Source organism: Camelus ferus, chromosome 29 (assembly GCF_009834535.1).
Source record: "Camelus ferus isolate YT-003-E chromosome 29, BCGSAC_Cfer_1.0, whole genome shotgun sequence".
NCBI lineage: Eukaryota > Metazoa > Chordata > Mammalia > Artiodactyla > Camelidae > Camelus > Camelus ferus.
In genome coordinates, this window is record NC_045724.1 from 13097191 (window position 1) to 13123021 (window position 25831).

Here is a 25831-nt window from a genome sequence, read left to right on the forward strand (position 1 = left end):
GCTTCCTGGTCCTACTCCCCAGGAGAAAGGCAGTCAGTATAGCAGTTATATGATACTGCTATGATGGTGATAAATATAATTGCAGTTCCTACTTTACATGAGATACTTCACATACATTTTTATGGGTTTCTATTGCATTCGTATAATGTAGATATCATTTTCTTTTTTTGTGACAAGAACCTTCAAGATGTACTCTCCCAGAAATTCTCAAATACGCAGTACACTATTAACTATAGTCACCATGCTGTATGTTACATCCCCATGGCTTATTTATTTTATAACTGGAAGTTTGTACCACTTGGCCCTCTTCACCCATTTTGCCCACCCCAACCTCCTTCTGGCAACCACCATTATTTTCTCTCTATCTGTGAGTATCTGTTCTCGCTGTCTATAATTTTTGCTTTTTTTGTTTATTTTGTTTTATAGATTCCACATATAAGTGAAATCATATGGTATTTGGCTTTCTCTATCTGACTTATTTCACTTAGAGTAATACCCTCAAGGTCCACCCGTGTTGTCACAAATGGAAAGATTTTTCTTTTTTATGGCTGCATAGTATTCCATTATGTGTGTATGTGTCTGTATCTCTATATATCACTGTAGATATCACTTTTTAAGTTTTGTATGTGAGATAATTAAGGATGGAGAGATTATACAGCTTTTACAAAGTGTTATAGCAGGTAACTGGATTATTTGTGTCCAAAAACCAAAGCTCAAAGACATTGATAGATGGAAGTCTGTGGCACCTCTGGAGTGTCACAGGTTGTCCAGTATAGCTCAAGCCTAAAATGCATGGTTGGGGGAAGCTCTTGAAGGGATTGAGAGAAATTAAAGGGGCAAAGGAGAATTTCCAAATATTTTTAAAGGATGAGTAGGTCCTTAAGTATCAGATGCACGACAGGAAACTTGGAGTTGTAGAAAAAAGACTTTTGATTAGTGGGCAAAAGAGAATAAAAGTTGCTGTTTTCTAATAGACTGAAGTCATGTAATGAAGGAAGAAGTGTGGTGGAGATGAAAGAATCCTACCTTATTTAGAGGCAAACAGGTCATTCATAGGTTTTTCTTTTCAGATAGGAGGCTTAGGTGAGATCATTGTTCTCAGACGTGGTAATACTTAAAATTGCTCAAACTTTTAAAAAAATTTAGTGTGTTGTGTTTTTAAATTCAAAGTTTTGGAATGGTGCTCTGTTATATTACCTATGAAATATTTATAAATGTGATGGCACTGGTCAGGATGGGCAAAGTTTTGGTGGCCAGAGATTATTCTTGTCTTTTTTACTTTTTGGTGGGTGTATGCTTGGCAACCGCAAAGCCAGAAGTGGTCTTTGTTTATTTGACTTTCATTCAGAAACTATTTTACATCACAATAAATCACCAGTCTCTTAAGCATCAGGTCTCTGGTGATCAAAGATTCAATTACAGTACGTGATAAAATCACGAATATCCTGGTAGTTACTTTAGGTACTGCCTCTTCTCTTCAACAGTGAGCCTTTTAAAGAATTGGGTTCATCAGGAAAAGGGAGTCTTTATTCCTTAGTGTATAGATGGGTATATTTGAACAATGGCAAAAAGCGATGGGCTGGGGGCCCACAAGAAAAAATATCCTCTTCTTTTCCTTCCTATTCTTTTTGCCTATTTTAATGGAATCCCAAGTATAATTGAATGCGCCTCTAGGGAGGGAAAGCTGTATGTGATCATGCTAATTATGGGGACTAGTTGGGGCAGGTCTTAGGGGTCTGGGAGTGAGAGTGGTTTTGGCATAGTCAAGTTTTGTGAATTTTTTAGTCCAGTCTACAGAATCATAGACCTTAAGTTTGGCAAAAACTGGGAAGTAATCTGGGCGGACGTCTCACACCATGGAAAAATTTCCTTCTCACTGTCTTTCCAGACAGGTTGGTGTGGACCTTCTGCTTGAGATCTTCCAGTAAGTTCACTAGCCTGGAAGTGTTAACCCTCTAGGAAGATGAGGACTGCAGGGGTTTACCCACTGTCTCCACAGGGTGTGGCAGCAACTCAGTTGCCTTGCTCTGCTGCAGAGAAGCTCTGATCATTGGGAAGTGTCACTTACTGCCATTTCTTCAAGACTTGGAATACAAAATAGCCAAAACTAGATCCCATTTCTGCCACTTACTGTGGGACTTTGGGCAGTTTCCAGACCCCTCTGATTGTAGTTTTTGCATATGACATTAGAAGGCAGTGCCTCACAGCTGGCAAACTTGTGGGTTGTGTTCCGAGACCGACTTGCAGAATTGTTTAATGGAATTAATCACAATGTCTGCAAAGAATCTGACACATGGTAGGTACTTTGTACAACCTGTTACCCTTGGGCCTAATTCTTTTTCTCGGCATGTGGTATTTGACACAGAGTTCAGATCCTCGTGCTAATCTGTCCAATGCAGAGTGAAACAGAACAATTGCCCAGGGCATTATATGAGTTCTTTTCGAAGGGGGTGAGCTAGAATGTGGAGAACTGAGTAGGAACCTGTGCACCAGCCGTGGCGTAACACGCCTCCCTCCATCTGTGGCCGGGGAATGGTTATGAAGAAGAGAATTGTATTAAACGCAATTTCCCAGAGGTGTGAAGAGAGGAGGGAGACACAGGCTTGTATCAAAATTTATAAGCATCAACAAAGGCTTCAGATCCAAAACAACTGGGGGAAAAGTGAAGACTTCAGTCACACTATTGTTTGGTCTACGTTAAAAGTCAGTTGAAGTGATTCCATTTGGACTCACTGGTTTTATTTTTCAACTTGGTTTAGAAACAGTTTCAGTAATTAATTTTTTTTGAAAGTGACTAATCTGCTGCAACTATTTATAATGTGTATTTTAAAACTACTGACTATGCATTTACTTGTAAAAGATTCAGCAAGAGGGTGAGTGTGTCTGCTTGATGTTTGTAAGAGATCGGCAGTGCTGAGAGAAGGCATCACCCTTTCCCAGTTCAGAATTTGTTACATTGGGAGAGACGCCTCCCCAGATATTCTCGTTAAGGCCTTTATTTTGGGAAACACGTAATTGATTTCTAGGTGCCTCTAAGATATTCCCTTTTTGAAAACCTGCTAATAGGAATGTGTGACTCCCACTGAGTAGGCTAGACAGATTCCAATGATAGCACTTTACTAGTAGTTTCTAGGGAAAGCAATAATGCTCTTTTTTAAAAAAAAAAATCTAAAACTAGTGGGGGGAAGGATTCTGAGGTGGTTTGTCTTATCTGTAGGGGTACAATCATACCATCATTTTATCAGTGGAGAACCTATAGCATCAATTTAAATGTTTTTATTTTACAGACTCAACTAAAATTCGGGTTTTCCATAGACTGACTGCTATCATTATTTTTAAATGGGAAATTTTATTTATTCTTCATTTACATTTAGTATGGTTTTGGTACTAAGTGTACATCAGACACTGATGATTTGGCTGCTAGATATGGCTGAGTGGTAATAATAACCCATTAAACTGAGCACCGTTTTTCAGCCATGCTGGATAACTGAGTAAGTGTGTGTGTGTGTGTGTGTGTGTGTGTGTGTGTTTGTGAGAACACATGCACACATGTATGTGAGAACGTGTGCATCTGACCTTGAGCACCATGAAAGCCTGTTGGTGTTATTTTCCACTTCAAGTCTTTCTAGTCTATCCTTTTGACTCTATTTGGCCAAATGGTTATAAACCCAAGGAAATAATTTCATGTCCACATTATGTAAATTTGAGGGATAAGTTATTTATTTTAGTAAGCGATTTAGTAAATATGTAAGATAACAATGAATTGAACTACTTTTAGCTTAAAGTGTTTCTTTTAAAGGTCAACTTGTCACAATCGATTGTTTCCTTAGGAAGAAAAACGTGAATTTTTTTTTTTTAAAAAAGACTGTTAGGAATTCTAATCTGATTTATATTCAAATATGAAAAGGTTGGTTTTTAAATTGTTTTCTTGTCATTATTTTGAATGTTGTATCTTCTCTACTGTGCCTTTTCCAGTAACTGTTGGTTGGGTATATGATCTATATTGTTTATTTTTGTAGTTAAAACAGAGCCGATGAGCAGCAGTGAAATAGTTTCTACAACAGCAGACGGGTCTTTAGACAATTTCTCAGGTTCAGGTAAGGAGTAAATATTAGTTTTTCACATTAATGTCAAACGTTATCTTTCCTATTGATATATATACAAATATATGCATGCATATGCATGTGCATGTGTGTATTACCTATATAACACTGCATAGGTTTTCTCAGAGTCCCATATTTGCAGTTCTAGTATTTTTATTCAGTGTGATGAAGGGTTTGCTGAAATCCTGGTGTCCTATAAAAGGAAATAAAATCATGTGGGGTTTTGTTCTAAATTATCTTTATATTTTTGACTTCTTCCCTTTGTCTCTCACCTGTATGATTCTTCTAATCACACAAAATTTGGCTTCTGATACCCACTAGCCATGTAACTGTCATGTCAGCTAGAGCTCAGACTTTGTAAAGCAGCTTTAAATCCTTACAGTAGCTTTTAATCTCCTTCTCATTAATAAAGGCTGCCTCCAACAAACAAAATCTCCACTTTCGACATCTGTGATCCTGAAATTGCTAAGAAAGTGACTGTGATAATAAATTAATTGTGAGGATATGATTGCATCTTTGCCAAATTACCCAGCTTGGGCTATTTCAACTAAAAATTATTTTTTATTAGAATTCTTAAATTTTTAACCATTTTCAAATTATCTGCTGTGTTTATAAAACCTCTCAATTGGGATTGCCATACTTTTGTCAAATTGTGATTGATTTAATCTTGCTCTCAGGGTCATTTCACATATACCGTAATTAAAAAGAGTTATATGTAGATGTAAAATGAAATGCAAATGTACAACCTTTATACAGATGATACCAGCTGGAGGCAATAAGGAAATAACAAAAGGTGTTATACTCATAGTTCTTTCGAAAACATTCACTAGAATTTGACTTACCACAGGCAACGCGCTTGGTACTGTTATGGATTCAAAGCTGTATGATGATGGTCCTGGCTTGTGGCTGAACAGGGTGAACAAATCACCAGACCATCACAGTACAGCTTGGTAATGCTGGAGGAATCCCGGCATTCTGAGAATCCTGAGAACACCCAGGAAGGACCCAGCAGAGACCAGTTGGGATGGGGTGATCAGGGAAGGTTTCCTGGAGGAGATGCCCATACTCAGACTGAAAGAATGGATTGGGAGTAAAGCACATGTAGAACTGGGGAAGGGGAAGCTGGACAGAGGGGACATTCCATGGGAGGAGACCGGGGCACAGATGCATGGAACTTGGAGGAACTGCTGATGGTTCAACATTCTTGGTGTATGTGGTGTGAACTATGGGGGGTTGGGGGCTGTGCTGAACTGAGTAGGGAGGCAGGGACCAGAGTCTAAATAGGCAGATGTGTTCTGCACGGTGTTTGTGTTTTATCCTGAGTGCCATGGGAGGTCACAGAGGAAGGGGACTGTATGATCAGGTTCACTTACAGAATGACTGCAGCAGGATGGAGGAGAGGCTGGAGAACTGAAGGGGAGAGACCAGTTAGGGTTTTTTTGCATTAATTTGGGCAAGAAATACTGAATCCCAGATATAGGGTGCTGGCAATGGGTGCGGATTAAAATGTATTTATAAAATAGAATATATGATCGTAGTGACCAATGAGCATGGAGGTGAGTGATGCAGAGAGAGGGTGAAGAGCGAGGGACCCTGAGAGGAGCGTGATGAAAAAGACAGTGGCTCAGTTTGGGGCATGTTGATCATGAAGTAGCATCCTCCTAGAGAAGAAATTTCTCATTTTATGAAATATACACTGAAATATTTATGAGTAAAGTGGCATCTATCTACCAAAAAAACGTGAGCTCTCCATATGCATACCTAGGCACCAGTAGAGAGAGAAGAAAAGATGAAGCTAATCTGATAAAGTGTTACCATTTGGGGAATCTGGGTGAGGGATATCTTGAAAGTTTTTCTCCTCTTCTTGCAACTTTCCTGCAATTATCAAATTATGTCAAAAAATTAAAAAATGAGAAACATGAATGGATTTAGCCTATAGAGGTTTCAGTGGACAAGCGAGCTTTATTCCCCTTGGGCCCCCTGGCCCATATGCCGTTTTTCTATGCCTCCACCATAGTTCCCAGCAGGTAATCTGTGCTCACTGAGTTCATTGAATGGATGGGTGACTTGATGAAGAAGGAGAGGAAGTGGAGACAAGGAAGAGAAACATGTCTTTCAAGTATGTAAGTGTTAAAAGGAGAGGGTAGTCCCTTAGGAAGAGGGCTGGGGGGTTGAGGATGGCGTTTGGAAGGTCAGGGTAGTTTTGGCTGCCAACACTGACTTTATAGAGGCAGAGGTTAATGGTATAGGTAAAGGAGATAACTGATGGAGGGAAATCTCTGATGGGCCAGCAGGGGCTTAAATTCAAAACAGAAGTGGATCAGCCTAGAAAAGGAATAGCTTTCCCACAGAAACATCAGGGAAGGTGGATGGAAAGTAAGGTAGATAAGTCTGAAGTGGAGGAGGAGGCAGTATGGTTAGGGACTTCGTGCCTGAGCCCTCTGTTCAGACCCTCCAGTGGCTCCCATTCCTCTCTGGGTGAAAGCTGAGTCATTACAATTCACCTACAAGCCCCACTAGACCCCATCGCCTGCCTCCCTTGCTTCCTGCCATTCCTCTAATCAGGGCCTTTGCCACCACAGTCCCTCTGCCTGGACCACCTCCCTATATACCTGCCCGACTCCCTCACCACCTTCAAATCCCGCCTTCTCGGGGAGCCCACCCTGCCCTCCCTATTCAGTGTGATGGAACTCTCACTATAGATTTCCAGTCTCTCTAACATGCTGAGTCCCCCACCCACCCAATAACACTTAGAACCTTCTGCAAACTACATTGTTTACTTGTGTGTTAGGTGTATCATTGGCCTCTCACCCCTACCAAAATGTAAGCTTGAGATGGCAGGGGTTTAGTCTTCATTTGTGCCTTTGTATCCTTGACACTTGAAGAAGTATCTGGCACATGTTAGGCACTCAGATATTTACTAGATGAATTCATGAATACATGAACGAATGAATGGCCTCTACTTTTTCCTCCTCAGTGACTTCTGTGTGAGAGCAGTGATGGGCTAATGAGCTTGAGGAGATGGAGACAATTAAAATAGATACTGTGAGGAACTGAGAAGTTTGAAGCTGCTTAGAAACATAAAGGAAGAAATGATAGTGGAGCTGAAAGTCCAAACACATGGAACTAATGAATGTGAAGACTTTATGGTAGAGCAGCCTTTCTATATGAGGGCTTTGCTGCCCAGGTCAGAAGACATTTATCCTGATCCAAGTTGAGGATTTTCCAGATAGGGCATGGAAGACTGTGAAGAGAAGAGAATTGAAGGTGTCAGTTAAAAAAAAAAGTTTGAAATAACTATTCACATATCTAGGAGAGATAGACAAAAAGTGAAGGAAGGGGATAATAAATTGAGAGAATGTCAGGATGCCAGGAGTCCTGCATCTCTTGATGGGTTGGAGAACAGATGAGATGGGAATAAAGGAATGAGAATTCTGGGAAAAGAAGCTGTTCCTTCCTTAATCTGAAAACTCAGCAAGACCACCACCCCAGGCTTCTGTAGTCTGTTCTCTGTATTCCCCTTCCTCAGTCTTCATCACTACTTTAAAAATTATTTTTCATTCTTTCCTCCTGTAGCCCTATGAGAACAGAGATTCTGTTTGTCTTGTTCACACTTACAGTCCCAGTGGCCATCATGGGATGGAGCCCATGAGTAATGGGCAGTGCATGTTTGTAAATAAACAAATGAATCCATTGGTGCTGTTTTAGTCCGAGACTGGAATGGAGGGAAAGGTCCACGATGTGGTCTTGAGTGTGATGGTTGACATAGAAGGCCAGAGTTGAGGTGTGGACGGGGTGAAAGAAGTGTTGGATGCATGTTCCAGGATGATGTTGGGACATCAGGGGACAGAGTCAAATACTAAAGTTTTTGATAAATGCCAGGCAGTGCTTAGGAGGTGGGTCATTCATGGAAGTGTTGAGATGTCATGAACGTCAGAGGAGGAAGGGTTTCATGCGAGAGCAGAAAAACAATGGTTTGGAAGAAACGATGCAGATGTATTTTCAGGTCTCTGTGATTCTAGAATCTGAGAGAATGAGCAGCCTTTACTGGGAAAAGACACGCAGGAGAATCCAGGGCCTTGGAGGATGGTGTTGGGGACAGTTTGGTAAGAAGACTGAAGCTGTAGGGGATCTTGTTTGCCACAGACTGATTGTCTGTTGGACTCAGAGGAAAGGATCAGGTGAGCTGCAGAATTGGATCAAGGTATAGGAGGCACAGAGAACCATGGGGATGGACTTTTATTTACTGTCTTTTCCTTTTTCTCTTCTATTCTCCTTCTCTTCCTCCTCTACCTGCCCGTGTTCTCTCCCCCTGCCCCTCTGCTTTCTCTTTCTCTCCATGCCCCTTACTTCCCCCAGCCCTTTCATGAGTAAAGATGCAAAAACCAAGGCATGCTGCATTGGCTGTGAATAGCACTTAGAATTTATAAGAAGAAGAGGAGGCTGGAGAAAGCAATCTCCAAGTGATAACTCTGAAGCCACTACGCCTCCTTCCTTTTCTGTGATGGCTTAGAAGTTCACATTTTGAATATTCTGGGTCTCTTAAGGAAAAAGACAATAAGGATAAAGAAGAAATGGAGTTATTCTGACACCGGTAATAGACTTCTCCACCTTTGTCCTTCAAGGAATCCTAGCATCTTAAAGCATTAAGGAGGCATTGAGTCTCCCTCTTTTCCAGGGACATCACCAGGTGTCCTGGTGTGGGGAGACTGGAGGAGAGGGGTTGACTTTCCAAGGCACATGGTTAAGCTGAAAAATGCAAGACCTTGTTTATTATGTTTTTAAAACACAGTGTTGTTCTGCTCATTTACTCTTCACCAGTGAAAAGCAAAATTTTAATGATTTAAATGTCAAGAGCCATTGGGGTTGAAGACAATGTGCTTTCAGGGATTGCAGAGCATCTTTGCCTGCTGCTCCTCCCACGTCCACAAATCCCAGCCTGGTTGCTGATTTGTTAAATAAAATGCCACTTGATGATACTGATCGGACAACATTGATGTCTGGCGGTGTTTGAAAACTGGGAATTTCTAAAGGAGAAAAAAAAGATCACATGTGAGAAATGTGATTTCTTTGGTTTTATAATTGTTCCTGAAAAGGTCTAACTTTTTGAATCAGATTCTTTCATACATTCTTTCATGCTATGTATTGAGCACCTACTATATGCCAGGCTGTGTTCTGGGCAGTGGGAACTTAGTAGTGAAAAGTAGACAGGGTCCCTGCTTTCCTGAAACTCCATTCTTGTGGGAGAGACAGATGATAACTAGGTAAGTGGTAATGTGGGTAAACACGCAGTAAGAAGTGCTCAGAAGAAAACGAAAGCAGATCAAAGACTATGGTGAAGAGTGGAGGGGGATCTTTTAGAGAGAAGGCCTCTCTGAGGAGAGGGCATCTGAGTGGAGATCTTAGGGAAGTGAGAGAAAAAGTTTGGGTTCATCTAAATGTAATAGGATAACAGGGCTTGGAGTTGAGGCCAAGGGAATGGGGGTGTGGAAGGATTCATGTATGTTTTGAAGAGATCACTGTTTGTTGTGTGAAAAGTTCTCTATGGTCAGTAGAAGCAAGGAGACTAGTGTTCCCCTGGTTCCAAAGAGAGGGGACTGTGTTAGCCCACATCTTTCCCAGAAGAACCACCGAGGCAGGATTCCATGTTTTGGGATTCTGTTAGGGGAACGGGCTGGGGTGGGGGAGGAACGGAGGTCAAGGGGTCATGCCCTAACCGCCCTCTCTGATGGCCACATGGGGGTGACGGAGCAGAGTGACAGACAGAGTGAGAAGTTGTCAGATTTAGCCTGTATTTTGAAGAGAGAGCTGACTGGACCTAGGATGTAAGAGTAAGGGGGAAAGAGAAGAATCCAAACTTCCTTTTAGGCTTTTGACCCAAGTGTGCAGTGGAATGATGTTGACACGAGTGAGACAGGAGCCCAGGGCAGGGGCGAGCTGAGCACTAGCCAATGCTGAGAATTTTATTGACTTTCACAGAGGGTGGACGCTGAAATATCTTTGTGTACGCTGCCACAGGGGTTGACATTTTGTTTCCTAGGGATAATGTGAGAGCAGTCAAGAATTGTAAACTGGAGGATGGACACGAAGAGGTTTCCATGTAAGAAAGGCCACTGTGGTGGCAGTTGTGAGAGTCGATGGGCAGTGGGTGGGATGCAGGGAAAGTGGCTGGATGGCTGTTGCTCTAGTCCAGGTGAGACATGATGGGGACCTGACCTGGGACAGGAGAGAAGGCATAGAGAGTACAGGCTGCTCAACAGGCACTTCTGGGTTGGGGACAGGTGACTTGAGAATTGTGTAACGGGGGAGGCGGGGGCGAAATGAGATGATTTTGAGGTTTCTGGTTTCCAGTTTGTATGAAGGAGGTCAGGAGATTTTATGTTTTGGTGGAAAGAGTAGGCATATGTGGGTTCAGATACCAGCTTTCCTTTTTATTTGCTTGAATGTGTTACTTAATTTCTATCCCCATATGTAAAATGGGGACAAAGAATCCTGTTTCTAAGCATTTTGCTGGATAGGTGGTGATGCTGTCCATTGAGTAGAATTAAAAATACTGAAGGAAGAGCAGATACGGGGACAAAGGAAGTGGGCATCTGAGATAATAAACACCTCTTACATAAACACTGTGTTATTCACTTCGTGTCATTAGTTCATTTAGTCTTCACAACAACCCTGTAGGTGTGGGTAGTGTTACTACCATCATTTCTCATGAGAACATATCCAGGCTTAGAGGGAGCAGGTAACTTGACTCAGAGCGCACAGAAGAGTTGGCTCTTGAATCCGAGCTGAAAGTAAATTCTGATTCCAGAACCTGTGCTTAATTACCACACTCTGCAGCCTCCCAGGTCTTTTTTCATGTGCGCACATATATATGATGCATATGGGCTAAATCCAAGCTTTGCAGAACCTACCTTACTCTGTGTAACAACCCTGACGTCTTCCATTCTGTTATTCTATTTGTAAAATATTGTGGAGCAGAACCTATTAAGTTGAGTTTATGCTCTTTTCATGGGTCATGACCCACAGTTGGAATAACACAGGGATAGAGCCAGGAAAGAATCAGGGATTTCTGCAGCTCTCATCATCGGATGGCTTTGGGGTTTTTGTGTCGTAGGACACATTTGTGTTGTTCATTTCATTTAAAAAAAAATTTTTTTCTAACTGTGATTATCCAGGGAAGATATTATCCCTCCAGCAACTCCGCTAGATAAATCTACTCTGTCCTTGCCCTTTGCAGGCCAAGAAGAAGGGGGGTAGGAAGGTTGTAGTCGCACATGACCAGGGCAAGTGGCAGTGCTTGTGGTCCAAGTGTTCTCTCACTAATCCCTCCCTTCTATAAATTGCAGTATTTAGCTAATCCTCCCGTGGCTACTTGTGTGTTGGCCTCCCCATGTGTGGCAGACAGAACTTGTCTGCATATTGCATCTGTAGCATCTTGCTCAGTGCCTGGAACAGAGTAGTGACCCAACACGTGCCAAGAGACAGGGGACACCAACTGAGCTGACCTGCCCTCTCTTATTAATATGGTCTTCATCTCTGCCCAACCGACAGCCAGATGGTTGAAGTCCGGCAGCTCGCAAGAGTCACTCTGATCCCCGTCTATTCTCTTGTCCCTGAGTGAGGTTTGTTCACTTTACCAGGAAGGGATTAGTCAGAGATTTTTGAGATTCGAGCCCAAATCCACCCTGTTCTCCCAAATGCAAGCTAGAAAATTACATTTGAAAAGCATAACTGCATCAATGTGATGTCATGGGAATGTATAAAACTTAGAGTCCATGGAAGCTTAGGAAGGGTCTTAATGTAGAATATGATGAATAAGTAATAGAGCCTTGGCAGACAGTGATTATTAACAGAAGAAAATAAACATTATATCTTACAGTAATTTTACCCAAAGCATGTGCATTTTTAGCCAGGAAAAGAATAGGAAGAATTTGGAGGGAAAGGGGAAATATATACATATGCAAACATGTAAATTTATGCAAACATATGCAAATGAATGTATGTAAATGTATGTGGATATTCACGTACATAGTGCTTAGAGCATATTTGCAGTGAAAGAAGCTGAGACGTACCACTTTAAGGTCTTATGTTAGCAAAAAAATGGGTTTTTTTGCTTCTTTGGTTCGGAAAGAGTGTCAGAATATTTGATAGAGTTTAGGGCATTTCTGAGATATATTGAATCAAGTATATGCGATTAAAAAGAAATGAAATTCTACTTGAATACTAAAATAATCTCTTTAAAAAAAAAAACCTTTTTTTACTTGGATGTTGAAGCTGAGCACGTATAACTGAAAGGCAAAGGACCATCCACCTCCACACAAGAATAAAACAGGCTTAGCTTGCAACTTGAGAAGTTTAAGATAGTTATAGGAATACATTTTTATTAAAAAAAAAAGTTGCTGAATCAGCGCAGGCAAATGAGGATCTGTCCTATTTCTCCTCCCCCAAGAGAAGATTAGGCCGTGTTTCTTGGTAACACAGTCGCAGGTGTGTGTGTCCCCTGGCGTACACACAACAGACCAGATGACCTTCCGGTCCTGCCGAGCCCTGCTGTTCAAGTTCATCCCTCCCCTTTCAGCGTCTCATTCCAAACAGTACTCAGGATTCCTTGTGCTCTTAAAATATTGCCCCTGAAAAAATCCTCACAGCATGCTGACAGGTATTTAAGAAGATTGTGACTATGTTCTCTTAGAGTTGATTTAAAATTAGAATCACTTAATCAGTTCCTCTAGGTTCCTTAATTTAGTTTAACTTTCTATTAGGTTGATTTATGAAATTGCCATTTCTGCAGGTCAGAAAGGTTTACAAGCTCCTGAGGTTCAAACTAGATCAACGCTTTATACATATTTTGTATTTTGTGTTGATTATTGTGCGTTATTTTTTTTTCCAGCAATTGGGAGCAGTAGCTTCAGCCCAAGACCAACTCACCAGTTCTCTCCACCACAGATTTACTCTTCCAAGTAAGATGTATTTTCTCTTAATAAGTAACTTTTCCAAGTAGCCTTTTACCTTATGTCAAGTCATGGCTTGTGCCCACACGTTACATCTTAATTTAGAGTGTGTTTCATAAAGATTTAAATGTATGTATGTAGATTTATTTGAAGCATCACCTAAGGAGAGACACTGAAGGGTTTCAGTACTTTGTATATTATACCTGAAGGTTACACTTTAAGAGACAGTCTTTAACTGGAATTTGTGATACAGTTGTTAATCAGTTATGTTGCATGTTTCCATCTAATGCATGGGCTTTCTATTTTCTGTCATTTCTGACAAATAGCAGACCATACCCACATATTCTTCCTACCCCTTCCTCACAAACTATGGCTGCATATGGGCAAACCCAGTTTACCACAGGAATGCAACAGGCTACAGCGTACGCCACGTACCCACAGCCGGGACAGCCCTACGGAATTTCCTCATATGGTGAGTAATCCTGCCACTTTAGCGATGACGTCCAGTGGGCATGCCTGTACGTGCGAATGTTTCACCTGGGTGGTACTTAAAGACTGTCCTCTTGGGCCACCTTAGGGAGGATCATCACCTTTTGTGTCCAAATTCTTAATATGATTGTTTGTAATGAGCATCATAAGAACTGGTGGCTACTTATCTTGAAGTCAGAGGTGGCAGATAGATGGCATGGTTCACATGCCCTCCTGCTCTTGGTTTTTTCCATTTATATCTCAATTCTTAATTGGCCATTTGAACACTTGGCTCTGGAATCCAAAATATTTCAATATATATTTCCGATAAAACTTCTGTGAAGGAAGTCTTTTGGCGTAAAGATTCATTTCCTGTTTATTAGATGCCTAGCTGTAATTAGATCCAAGCAGAATTTTCAACCAACCCTCACTCTAAACTTGAGGGAGGTTGTTGAGGGGAGTGTGTCATTAAATTTCCGTGTTATCAACCATTAGGAAAAGTGATTTATGTATCACAGCTTGGGCTGCACTTTAAAGAGGTAAATCAGGAAACATTTAAAACTTATATCCCTGTTTGTTGCTTCCCACCTGGAGATGATCTTTATCTCAGTGTAATTTAACTCCATTGTGACAAGGTCAATACCTGTAAATTAAAAATAAATCCAGCAAAATCTCAAAGTTTAATTTTTTAAAATCTTAGGATTCCCAAATGCTTCCTCTTCAATTGAATTGCAATGGTAATTTTAAACAAATTGCAACTCATTGGAATAGAAAAATATGGATTATTGGCATTTTGTTGAGAAATAAATAAAACCTAGTAATCAAGGAAAAAAATACAAGAAAGTTTGTAAGCAAAGACTGATAGAAAAGATACAGAATATTTTGTGATTGATATTCTAATTGTGTTTCTGCTGCTCCTGTTGTCTTGTAATAATGTTTTCTCAGTATATCGAAAGAAATAATGTTCTTCTTTAAGTATTTCCTTAACTATTAGAAAGTAAGTGGGTTTTTTTGTGTGTTTGGTTTGGTTTTGTTTTTTGGCTTTTTACTCTGTCTTTACCCTAGACCAGACTGACCATATATAAATTTCTTATAAAATACATAGAAATTAAAATGTAAACTATATATGATTTTACCTATTATCGTCTTATTTTTAAACTATCACAACTGAATGTGATCTAGCTAGAGGTTTTTCAGCCAGCCTTTAAAAACAGTCATAAAATGGACTTTCTAGAATTCTCTTTCATTTCTGTAAATTTTATTCAGGTTTCTCAAAATACTAAATATCGATCAAATTTGCATGTAATTTACTTTTAAACAATTTTTGTGCTAAATGAGGAGATGGGTTCCCTGATTTGAGTTCTGTAGCTTCAATTCTATAATGTGAGTTAAGGCAGTCTCCAATTTATATTCTCAAAATTCCTTTGTAAGCTGACTATCTGAAGTGTAAATGCATTTTCCAATACAAACAATACTCAAGTACTGCCAGACCTACCAGTGCTGCCAGAGGAAGGTACCATTCCTGTTACTGCCTTGGCTGCCAGTCACACAACTCTCCTGTTCTTTCTCCTCCCCATTCAGTCACGGCCGGGCGCTTTGCCAGTCTCCGGGCTTTGCCAGTGGTGTAGGGACTCCTCTAGTTCTAAACCATCATCAAATGTCCCTGTTGTCTCAAATAGTTGTTCCAGCAGCGTGAGATGAGCAGAGGTTCTGAGGTTAGACTCAGAAGAGCAGAGTGAGGATGGAGGTTTTAGTGTGGTAGGTGGGGGTCGGGGAGGTGGTGAGAGTAAGGCTCCGTGTAAAGGGCTTTGACCCCAGGACCTTCCAGGCTTACAGTCTCCCAGGAATAATCCCCAGTGCTGAGTGTTTTCCTGATCACCTCCTTTCTTTTCTTTTTTGTGCCTTGAGGATAGGAAGATGCCCCCAGTGCTTCTGACTAGGCAGCCTATTTTTCTTGGGCCAATGCATGGAATAATAGGTCAGTGGGGAAGAAGAGGTCGTACCATTTTTCGCTGGGTCTCCATGGAGTTGACTGACGAGATGAGTTTTCCAGCTCGTGGAGAGAAGCCATGGAGATAGGTGTGGCTGTGGGCATTTTCTGCCTCTTCCTGCTCTTCCTTACCTGTTCTTATCACAAGATTCCCATCCTGAACCTCCAAGCTAAAAACAAAGGTGGTACAGGTGTAGATGGGGAGCAGATCATCGTAGCCTCAGATGGAGAGAGAAGGGGGAAAATTGCTGCTGTGACAACATAGGAAGGAAGGGAGCTTTTAGAGCCATTAAGCCACCTGTCTTGGGCACATGCTTTTCCAGGGACCATTTATAAGTCTTGGTTATTCACTGCTTTGGGATTGCCTGTACAGAGAAAGTCACATTTTTAAAATGCTAAGTTTATGTGAAGACTTAAATGCTAAGGCTATTATGAGGTTATTTTTTAGAGCTACTCCAGGAATTAGAGTAGGCTGTCTCGGCCAAGAGTCAGATTCTTCCACTGCCTTAGGAAAGTTACCTAACTTCATTCTACTCATGAAATTCCCCTAAAATGGAAATAAACAGTGAGACTACTGTGTATTCTAGATCTCAAAGATATTATTTATCTAAAGTGCAAAGTAAAGTTATTCAAAAATGTGAATTCTCTTGGCAGGAATTTTCATCCCCTCCCTCTGTGGGAATTAAGGACAGTTGTTAACTTTCATGACTGTCTTTAATTATGATCCAGGGCTGAGCCCTGTACAGCCATACTGCCAAACCCAGCCCCTGAAATTAGGATGTCAGCCTGTCGCTTTGGGAAGTACTTGGAGGCTACAAATACACTGTTTTTGTATTGAGATATGATTTTTTAAAAAAGTGTACTTTAGGTTACACTTGAAATAATTATATTTGAATAAATATGTGCAACTACAAGGGACAAAAGGGGGACTACTGGTCAACCGCACTGTGCTGTTGATAAATCACTATGCTGTTCTACAGGATTGAGTTTTTACTATTCTGCTTCCCCCGTGCCTGCTTCCTGGTAGGTTTTGGATATTTGGGAGAAGGTTTCCCCTGTGTTGCTTAGTTCTCTGCCCAATACTGCTACCTCTGACTTCAAAGTGAGTTGTGTACTAAAATCAGCTTTGTGGTAGAAAAAGTAAAGGAAAAAAAATAAAACAAAAATTCTGTGAGGCTAGAGACTAATTAATCACTTTTTTAAAATTTTGACTCTGATGTTAATCAACATAGCAACATTTAGAATAATTTAGTTCAAATTTATTATGGCCATTTCTTCACTCTGAAGATGATCTTAAACTCTTCTAAAACAACACAACCAAGTGTAGAAATGATATCACTGGAGTTAAATTTTAGAGAAAATGGAATTCAGAAAAACAATATGGAAGAACAATGGGGATAGGAATCCAAATCTGTAATAATCCTGGTTTTTTTTTTTTTCATTGATGTGATAGTTAAGGGTATTTCACTGTAAGCATATATACCCTTGGTTATTGAGATAATATTGGGAAGCGTTTGTGACTGAATAGTTATGGGAGTATTTTGTATATTTACCAGCTTTTGAAAATGAACAGATAGATAAGCTATCACTAACTGATTTAGGTGCATTGTGGGCAGGCATCAAGACTGAAGGTGGATTGTCACAGTCTCAGTCACCTGGACAGACAGGATTCCTCAGCTATGGCACAAGCTTTGGTACCCCTCAACCTGGACAGGCGCCGTACAGCTACCAGATGCAAGGTCTGTATTCACAGTGACGTTGATCTTCTCATTAACCCTGTATGACAGTAGTTACTTTCTAAAGTAGAGCCTGATGGTATAAGTAGTGGATGATGGTGAAGGTGGACTGGGCTTTGAGGCAAGATGCCTGGTTCTAATTTGGCTCTATACTTACCTACTCTCTGGGCCTGGATTTCTAGGGAAAACATTGGATGATCACTAAGTCTCTTTTTCAGAAGGCTCAAAAATTCTTTGTGAAGTTGAAGTTTTCTGCCTTTGCTTCTATCAGTTAAGAAACGAATGGAAAAAAAAAAGTGATGTAAGGGTTGTGGTGTGATATATGCTAAAAACTGGCACTTGGTGTCAGCCTTTCTAAAAGGGCTATGTTCTCTTCATTGTCATGATCACAGCTCTAGAAATAGAGTATATGATATGTGTTGACTAAGTGATCTACCCAGGACCAGGGGATCATATCAACAGCCACTGAGTGCATCTTTAAGATATTGCTTCCAAGAACCAGTCCCTGGATTCTGATTTTGAAACTATAGACAAAACATAATGTAAGTGCAAAGCATATGGAGGGGCAGTTGAAAGTTTGCATTGTCAAAGCTGTTTCAAGAATACATGTTACTATAATTAGCAGGTTATTTACCATGCAGATGTGTCTGTGAAGTACTTGAAAATTGTTCTCGCATAGTTTAAACATTCTCCTAGTATCTGGTTTTTGCTACAAATGAGTTTAACAAATCATATTCATCCTCTTAATAGTGCCGAGCTATAGCTGAATTAAAGCCCTGATCACTACTTTTTGATTGAAGAGATTCTTTTTATAGTTTTTAATCCTTTTCTATATCTTTTATCTTATTCTTTATTGCATTAAAAATATTGTCTATTGCAGATAAATTAGAAAATACAAAGAAGCAAAAATAATTATAATCGAATATCCTATACTTTTGTTAGCACTTTGATATATGCACTATGGGATTATATTGTATAATATAGTGTTACAACCTGCTATTCTTTTAAAAAATTATTTCTTTTTTATTGAAGTATAATTGATGTACAGTATCACATAAGTTATTGGTGTACAGCATGGTGATTCACATTTTTTAAAAGTTATATTTATTTGTAGTTACTACAAAATACTGGCTATGTTCCCTGTGTTGTATGTAGCTTCTAGCTTATTTATTTTATATGTAGTAATTTGTACCTCTTAATCCTCTGCCTCTATCTTGTCCCTCCCACCTTTCCTCTCCCCACTAGTAACCACTAGTTTGTTCTCTATATCTGTGAGTCTGTTTCTTTTTTGTTGTATTCACTAGTTTGTTTTACTTTTTGAATTCCACATGTAAGTGATATCATACGGTATTTGTCTTCCTCTGTCTGATGTATTTCACTTAGCATAATACCCTCCAAGTTCATCCATGTTGTTGCAAATGGCAAAATTTCTATGGCTAAGTAATATTCCATTTTGTGTATGTGTGTGTGTGTGTGTATATATATATATATATAAATAAAATCTCACATCTTATCCATTCTTCTGTTGATGGGCACTTAGCAACCTGCTATTTTTAGTAACAAATATATTGTAAACATCTTTTCACATCAGTAAATTTTATTCTACAGCATCATTTTAATGGCTGCATGGTTTCGTTGCTGTACCTTATTTAGCTAACCCCCCTATTATTAGACACTAGAGCAATGCTACAAATATCTTGTGTACATCCTTAATTATTTCCTTTGAGTAAAGTATGAAATTGCTAGGTAGATGTTTTAAGCTCTTTTAAAGATTTGTTATATATTTACACAAGGAAGGAGTTGTGATTTAGAGCAAACATTAAATATTTTACTTTAAGAATTGTCATTTTGAAACATTCAAGATTTTTGTTGTTTTCATGTTCATTTTCTGAAAATTGACAAGATAAACCACTTTTTTCTTTCGTGGTTGTGTTCATCTTTGTCTTATATTTTCTTATGTTTCTTAAACTTTGGTAATATTTTATAGATATATTTCCAACTTATCATTTTTAAGAGCTTTTTTTTTTTCCTGCCCCGGAAACTAAAGTTTTCTGGGACCAGATCCATTAATCCTTTCATATGTTTGTTTTTGCCTTTGGTATAAAAAGGCCTGAATTATAACGTTTTGATTTATTTGATGGCTACAAAATTAAAACTGTCTTACAACAGATAGTATTTATTGTTAAAAGATATGACTTATGCGCTTGGTTCCAAAACTTGAAAGCTCCCCTGAAAAAGAACTGTTTCCCCACGTGCTAAATATCAGTTGAGGAAAAAGATAAAAAGAACAAGATGTGACGAAGAGACTTCATTAAAAAATTGAATAGTCTTAGGCTTTAGTAATGAAAAGCTTTTATTTGTGTCAAGGAGAGAGACGATAGACAAGCAGACAATTAAGTTGTGTGGTTGCAGAGTGTTGGGAGAGTTACAAGGGAAACAGACATCATGGTAGGTCCCACTATCCCCGCCCTGGGCATCCAGGTGTCCTTGAGGAGAAGTGGATCATAATGGTCAGAAGGAAACAGGTGATGCGCCTTCTGGAGAAGAGAGTTACCTACATGCGGCCTGAGCCCACGTTCTGCCCCTTGGTTTCCTATCACAATGAACTGAGCACAGAAATCATGAGTTGAGTGTTTAGACACTTTTATAGGAGGTCGCTAGTCAATCCTAGGTGGGTGCACTCAAACACTGCTTTTAAGAAATGGGACTTGTACTCTGTCTTTCTTTTTTCATCTCATTCTTTTAGTAGTACGTAACTATTATATTTTGCTAAATTGTCAGTCTATGAAGGATTAGGAGAAAAAACTGGTGCTGCACCTCAGAAAGTTCGAGAAATATTGTACTTGAGCACGAGTTTTATCTTTCTCTCCTCTCATATCAAAAGTTTATGCAGCAGAAATTTCCTAAGAGGACTTAACTAGCTATTGGAGTTATAGGCAGAGCTTTAGAATAAAGAGTGGAAATGAAGGAGGAAAAATCTCTTTATTTAAAAAAAAAAAGATATAAGGACATGTGTAGCCCCAAATATAGCAAATATAGCATTGCTTTCCTAGTCATTGGTTTCATTGCATCTGGGATGTTGTATTAAAATTTTTGTGTTTTTATGTATCCCCTGGTTGAATGGCCTTTCCAGAATGGGGTTTTAGATCCCATTTTTCATGACTGAAACAGATATGGGTATTTCTAGAGGTGTATTTCTGTAGTATTTCATACAAGTATTTCCATAATGGCACTTCACTTATTTTTAGAATAATCTAAAAATACGATTTTCATATAGCAAACCAGATAAGATGCTATTAACTTGAAGCTTGCCAATATGATGATAATTAATGCTACATAGTGTGCTGTAGACTCCTGATGGTCAAATTTGGATAAATAATTAAATTCCAATTAATTTGTATTTCTTAAATATTAACTGCATTGTGGAAAATGCTTCACCAGTATAAAATGATTTATGTGCCCAGTTGAAGTCTGTTGACTTTTTAAAATACCTTTTAAAAATAAAAAACTCTATAATATCTGAAATTATTTTTAAAATTTTCTAACTTCTTGTTATCCTTAATGACTAACAGCGACTTTTCTTTGTATCAGTCTTACAGCTATTAAAAATTCTTAGAATCCTGGATGAGAGTGTATGTATTTTAGTTATCTGGGAGTATTTTACCTAACTTCCTCCAAGATATTTTGAACTTTAAATTATAAGGTCTGATGATGAGTTATTCTGATTTAACTACTATAACTTCATTTTAGGATTTCACAATACTGGGAGAAATACTCTAGTAGCCCAGATGACTCAGGCTAACTCAGTAGTGGTATATATGCATATGGTGTTACACTGATTAAATTAAGGGATATTTTATCATGATCAGCTCTTTGGTTCTGTCAGATCTAGCAGACTGGATTAAGGTACAGTGAAATCTTGCGCTCTAGTGAACAGTGTCTAGTGTATGTTCCCGAGTCAGACTGCCTGTCGAACAGCCCTGCCCTTGCTCTCAGTGGGACTTCAGCATGGGACTTCACTTCTTCACGTCTCTACTTCTTTGTCTCAAATTTGGTGATAACATTACCTGTTCCCACAGTAGTGTTGTGAGATCTAATTGAGATTATCCATGTATGTTACTCTGAACAACATTTGGCACATAGTAACCATTCAAATGCTTAGTTTCATGTTTACGACATTCATTTTTATTGCGCATTTATTATATGCCCAGGACTTTGCTAATTATTTTACGTATATTATCTCATTTAATACTTACAACAACCTGGAAACAATGACTTTCAAAGGTAGGAACCTGAAAATGCTGAAGAATACATCAAAAAGGAGAATGGTTTAGAACTATCAGACCCTGCCATGTTTTCTTTTTTTAATATTCTTTTTTTTTGAAATGGAGGTACTGGGGCTTGAACCCAGGACCTCATGCATGCTAAGCATGTGCTCTACCATTGAGCTATACCCACCCCCACCCCGCCATGTTTTCTATACACATAAATGGAAACACCTATAGGGGAGGTGCTTACAGAAAACTACAAAAAAAATAATGCAGTTGCCTGTAGTGTATCTTCTCTGAAGGATAGATGTGCTCTTCAGGTAACTGAGGCACTGCGTCACACAGCTAGCCCTGGAAGTAGTCAAAAATGCCAGCTCATGAAGCTCTAGAAAGTTTTCTTTAGAGAACTCATTTCTGGGCACTGTCTGTGCTTTGGCATTTTCATGGCACTTATGGGAAAGATTTGTGTTGTAATCTGTGGATGTTGTGGCACTGCCTTGTGAACTAGGTGCCCTTGGTGCCCTTGTTTAGTCCAAGTGAACCTTCTCGATCCTTCCAGCTCCGGTGTTCAGCACTGTGGTCCATGGCAGACTTCCGTGAATCCAGCACATGCCATTTTAAGCCAAACAAGGATCAGATTTTTGTTTTAGGTGCACTGACTAATACTGAGCACATGGAGTGAAACCTCAGGGACTGGGAAATCTGATTGCTTTCACCTTTGCTGCAAGATTCCAGAAAATTCTCTTTGTGCTTTAATTGGATCTCATTTGTACATCCAGTGAAAGATTAGAAACTTAAGTTCAACAGAGAAAGACGAAATGTCTCTGTTCATAGAGAACTGTAGAGTTCCTTCCGAGGAAGTGAGATCCTTGCTGTTAGTTTTTGACATCTTCCTGCTCCCCAGAGTCAGCCTCCATGTTTCTGGAAGAGGTTTTAGATGGTGTGAGATTTTTCTTCACACACCATTGACAAACCTTATGCAAATGAGCTAGCTGAATGGGGGAGTGTAGATGGACAAGGGGTGCCTGGAGACCCCTGGGTCAACTGTGCAGATCGTGTAAATAGTGTTTTCAATCAAAGAGCACGGACACAAGAATGAAGGGGGGTGTGAGAGTGTGTGTGTGCACGCGCGCACACACATACACATGCGTACGTGTACTAAGGGCAAGAAAACTACTTACAAGAAACTTCTTCAACCTTTGACTCACTGACCAGTTTCACAGAGTATCTGCCCAGTTTGTCATGAGCAAGTTTTATTCTTTTATGCAAAAGAAGCATCTGACTTGGAAGCAAGTTTTACTTACAATTTTTTAAAAACACAAGTTCCAAACCTGTTGGTCACGTCCCCATTTATTTACCCCCACATCCTGTATACCATAGACTTAGAGTTCCATCCAACCACAAAAAACGAGAAACTGTGATCATAATTTTGAGGCTGAATCACAGGAGGACAATGACATTTTGCTTAGCAGTCTGTTTGAGGTGAGGAAATGCAAAGAAGATTTTCACAGAAAAAGCAATGAAAATGAAGTCTGGTCTCTCGACGGTTTATGCTTCAGCTTTGAAGCAAACCCAGCTTTCTGTAATAACTTAGTTCTACTGATTTTCGACAGTTGCAGGTAGGGACCATCTTTTCTCATATTTTCACCCCCACTATCTGTAAGTCTGTCTGAAATAGACAAATGTGTGCTAGGAGTGGAAAGGCTCTGTCATGATGAAAGTTAGAAATTAAGATTCATAAGGACTTTAATTCTCTTCATTTTGGGGAAATGAATTTGGAATTGAGCATCATGAAAGTCTTGGTTAGTTTATTATCGTAGTTTGTTCAAAGCAGTCTTCCCTTTTGTTCATAGTAGACGGAGCTGGTTGGAGGCATCACAGAATTGCCATCTTTGTACGGAAGTCTCTTCTGAGTGTTTTATTGGGATGGTGGGTACATTCCGGTCATTCTGCAGTGAGACGGTGTCAGGATTTGCCATGATAGATAGGAGGGACGACACGGATGCACAGGAGAGAAACCCAGAGGGCCCTGGAAACTCTGCTTTGTTTATTTTCCTTTAGGCTTTATTGCTCTCACTTAGAGAAGAAAATAACACAGATTCTCTCTCTTTGTATATAACGTTGTTTGTTCTGTTAAAGAGATTGGGGTTCCAGCCAGTGAGGAGAGTCAGTAAATAAGGGCAGAGGTTTGTCAGTGGGACGTGGAGGGGTGACAGCTCTCAGCGCTTGGCACCTCACTGATCTGGGGCTCATAATGAAGTGGGAATGATCCAATAATTCTCTACGAAGGCAACCACCCTTATTTCCTCTGGGCTGCCTGTCTGTAGCTTTCCAAATATAGCTGAAGTGTTTCAGTTTATTCATGTTTTAGAACCTCAAAATTGCTTAGCAAAATACACTGTTAAAGTGTTTTCATTATCTATAGAAGTGGTATTTTTCAAAAGGAAAAATGTCAAACTCCAGATATATGGTTTTAAGAAAATCTATATTAAACCTTTTTAATAATCTGCTGTGATAAAACCTTTGAGATTTGCACTTCCTGGCATAAAATGACATGATAGAGTTGTAACTGGAGCCTGCATTGATGTTCAAAATTTCTCCTCAACTGCTTTGCCAGTCTTCTCACATTTATATTTTAGTTTGTGGCTTTTTTAGCATTCTAGAATTTTTTTTTTTTGCTTCAGTTGATTTTTTAACGGTAATATTTTGTTTCAGTTCTTTTGGCATCTCCTGTTATTTCAAATGACATGTGTTGAAAATTGTATGGCTATCTTTTGAAATCTGGTAATCACAATAATTAATCAGTGATCAATACTAATATTATTGATAACAAATTGGTTTTTATTAAAATCTATAGAAATAGCTCAAGAAAGATAAATGTCAAGGCTTTGCTGTGTTTATTACCTTAGTTAAAAATTATCTTTGGAATATACAAACTATTATTGAGATAAAAAGGAAAACTTGGTCATTTAAACTCCTTCTTATAAGAAAAGGGGAAAACTGTGGTTTTAAATAGCCCATCTGGCCTTCAGAGGCTTTTCCCCAGGGAGCCGCACTAACTTCTGCCACATAGATCGCACCCGATGATGGACATAGCCCATGGCAAAGAGGCCAGGGAAGGAAAGCAAATGCACTTCTGTGAAAATACACGAGGGACAGTTAGCATCCTGCTTGCCGCGTAAGTGCTAGAAAATGCTCTAAAACATGGGAAGTACAGACAGGCCCCAGCAGGTTCCAGCATTCTTACGTTGGCTGGGATTCTGGTTTTTAATGTGAGTCCTTGTTCTCTGTGAAGTAGACCTTTGACCTACACGTAACCCTTTTTTTTTAATTGAAGTTTTTTGAAGTTATAGCTGGGCAGTGCTCTCCAGCTTCAGTCTCACACAAAACTTTGATTTAATACTTTAAATCATGTTATGAATCAACCTAGACTGGGTTCTTCTTAATTGTGAAGAAGGTGTATTTATTTTTAATTTTTTTTTTCAGTTTATTTATTCAGCCAGTATTTTATCTTTAAATGTTATTGATGTACAGTCAGTTACAATGTATCAGTTTCTGGTGTACAGCATAATGACCCAGGCATACATATATACATATATTCATTTTCATATTCTTTTTCATTAAAGGTTGTTACAAGATATTGAATATAATTCCCTGTGCTACACAGAAGAAATTTGTCTTTCATCTATTATTAATAAAGGTTTTGAGGGGTTGATTTATTTTTAAACTACAGTCGCTTAGCACCTATAGAACCAGGTGGCCCACACAGCGTCTTCTAGCAAGACTGTTTCTCATTTGTTACGGTTGACGAGACCACCACCCTTTCTCTGTAGGAACTCCTGACAGGGACAAAAAGAAAGCCAGTCAGTTTGATACACTATCCTTGGACCACTTTATATAATTGACTTTTAAACTTGTTTACCAGCCTCAAAAGAGTTACAGTGGAAGGCAGCTATGCTCACCATTGTACTACAAACACAAGGAGGTTGGGATGAATTAGGGTTGGGGATTAACATTACTATATACAAAATAGATAAACAATAAGAACCTACTGTAGAGCACAAGGAATAGTATTCAATTTCTTGTAATAACATATAATGGAAAAGAATCTGAAAAGAAAAAAAAATATGTATGTATATGTATAACTGAATCACTTTGGTATACATCTGAAACTAACATTGTAAATCAACTACACTTCAATAAAAAATTAAAAATAAATAAAAAATAAAGTTATGATGAAGTCCTTTATAAATGAGATAGTTTGATACCAGATTTATTTATGAAATTTCTCAGATGCCCTTGTGTGTCCGTAATG

General features: G+C 39.2%; 1 protein-coding gene across 9 annotated transcripts in view; it reads left to right on the top strand.

Moving 5' to 3' along the window:
• The window catches only part of EYA1 (EYA transcriptional coactivator and phosphatase 1), a 283352-nt gene that overhangs the window by 166134 nt on the left and 91387 nt on the right, over window positions 1-25831 (top strand). For 5 of the 9 annotated variants that reach the window (XM_006185840.3, XM_032470268.1, XM_032470274.1 and 2 more), the window contains 4 exons: window positions 4020-4097; window positions 12994-13063; window positions 13381-13526; window positions 17114-17251. In XM_006185840.3, the coding sequence (XP_006185902.2) occupies window positions 4020-4097; window positions 12994-13063; window positions 13381-13526; window positions 17114-17251 (432 nt within the window). Of the gene's footprint in view, window positions 1-4019; window positions 4098-12993; window positions 13064-13199; window positions 13527-17113; window positions 17252-25831 lie in introns of those variants that run through there. The other 4 variants (XM_032470269.1, XM_032470272.1, XM_032470271.1 and 1 more) reach the window with 4 other exon arrangements.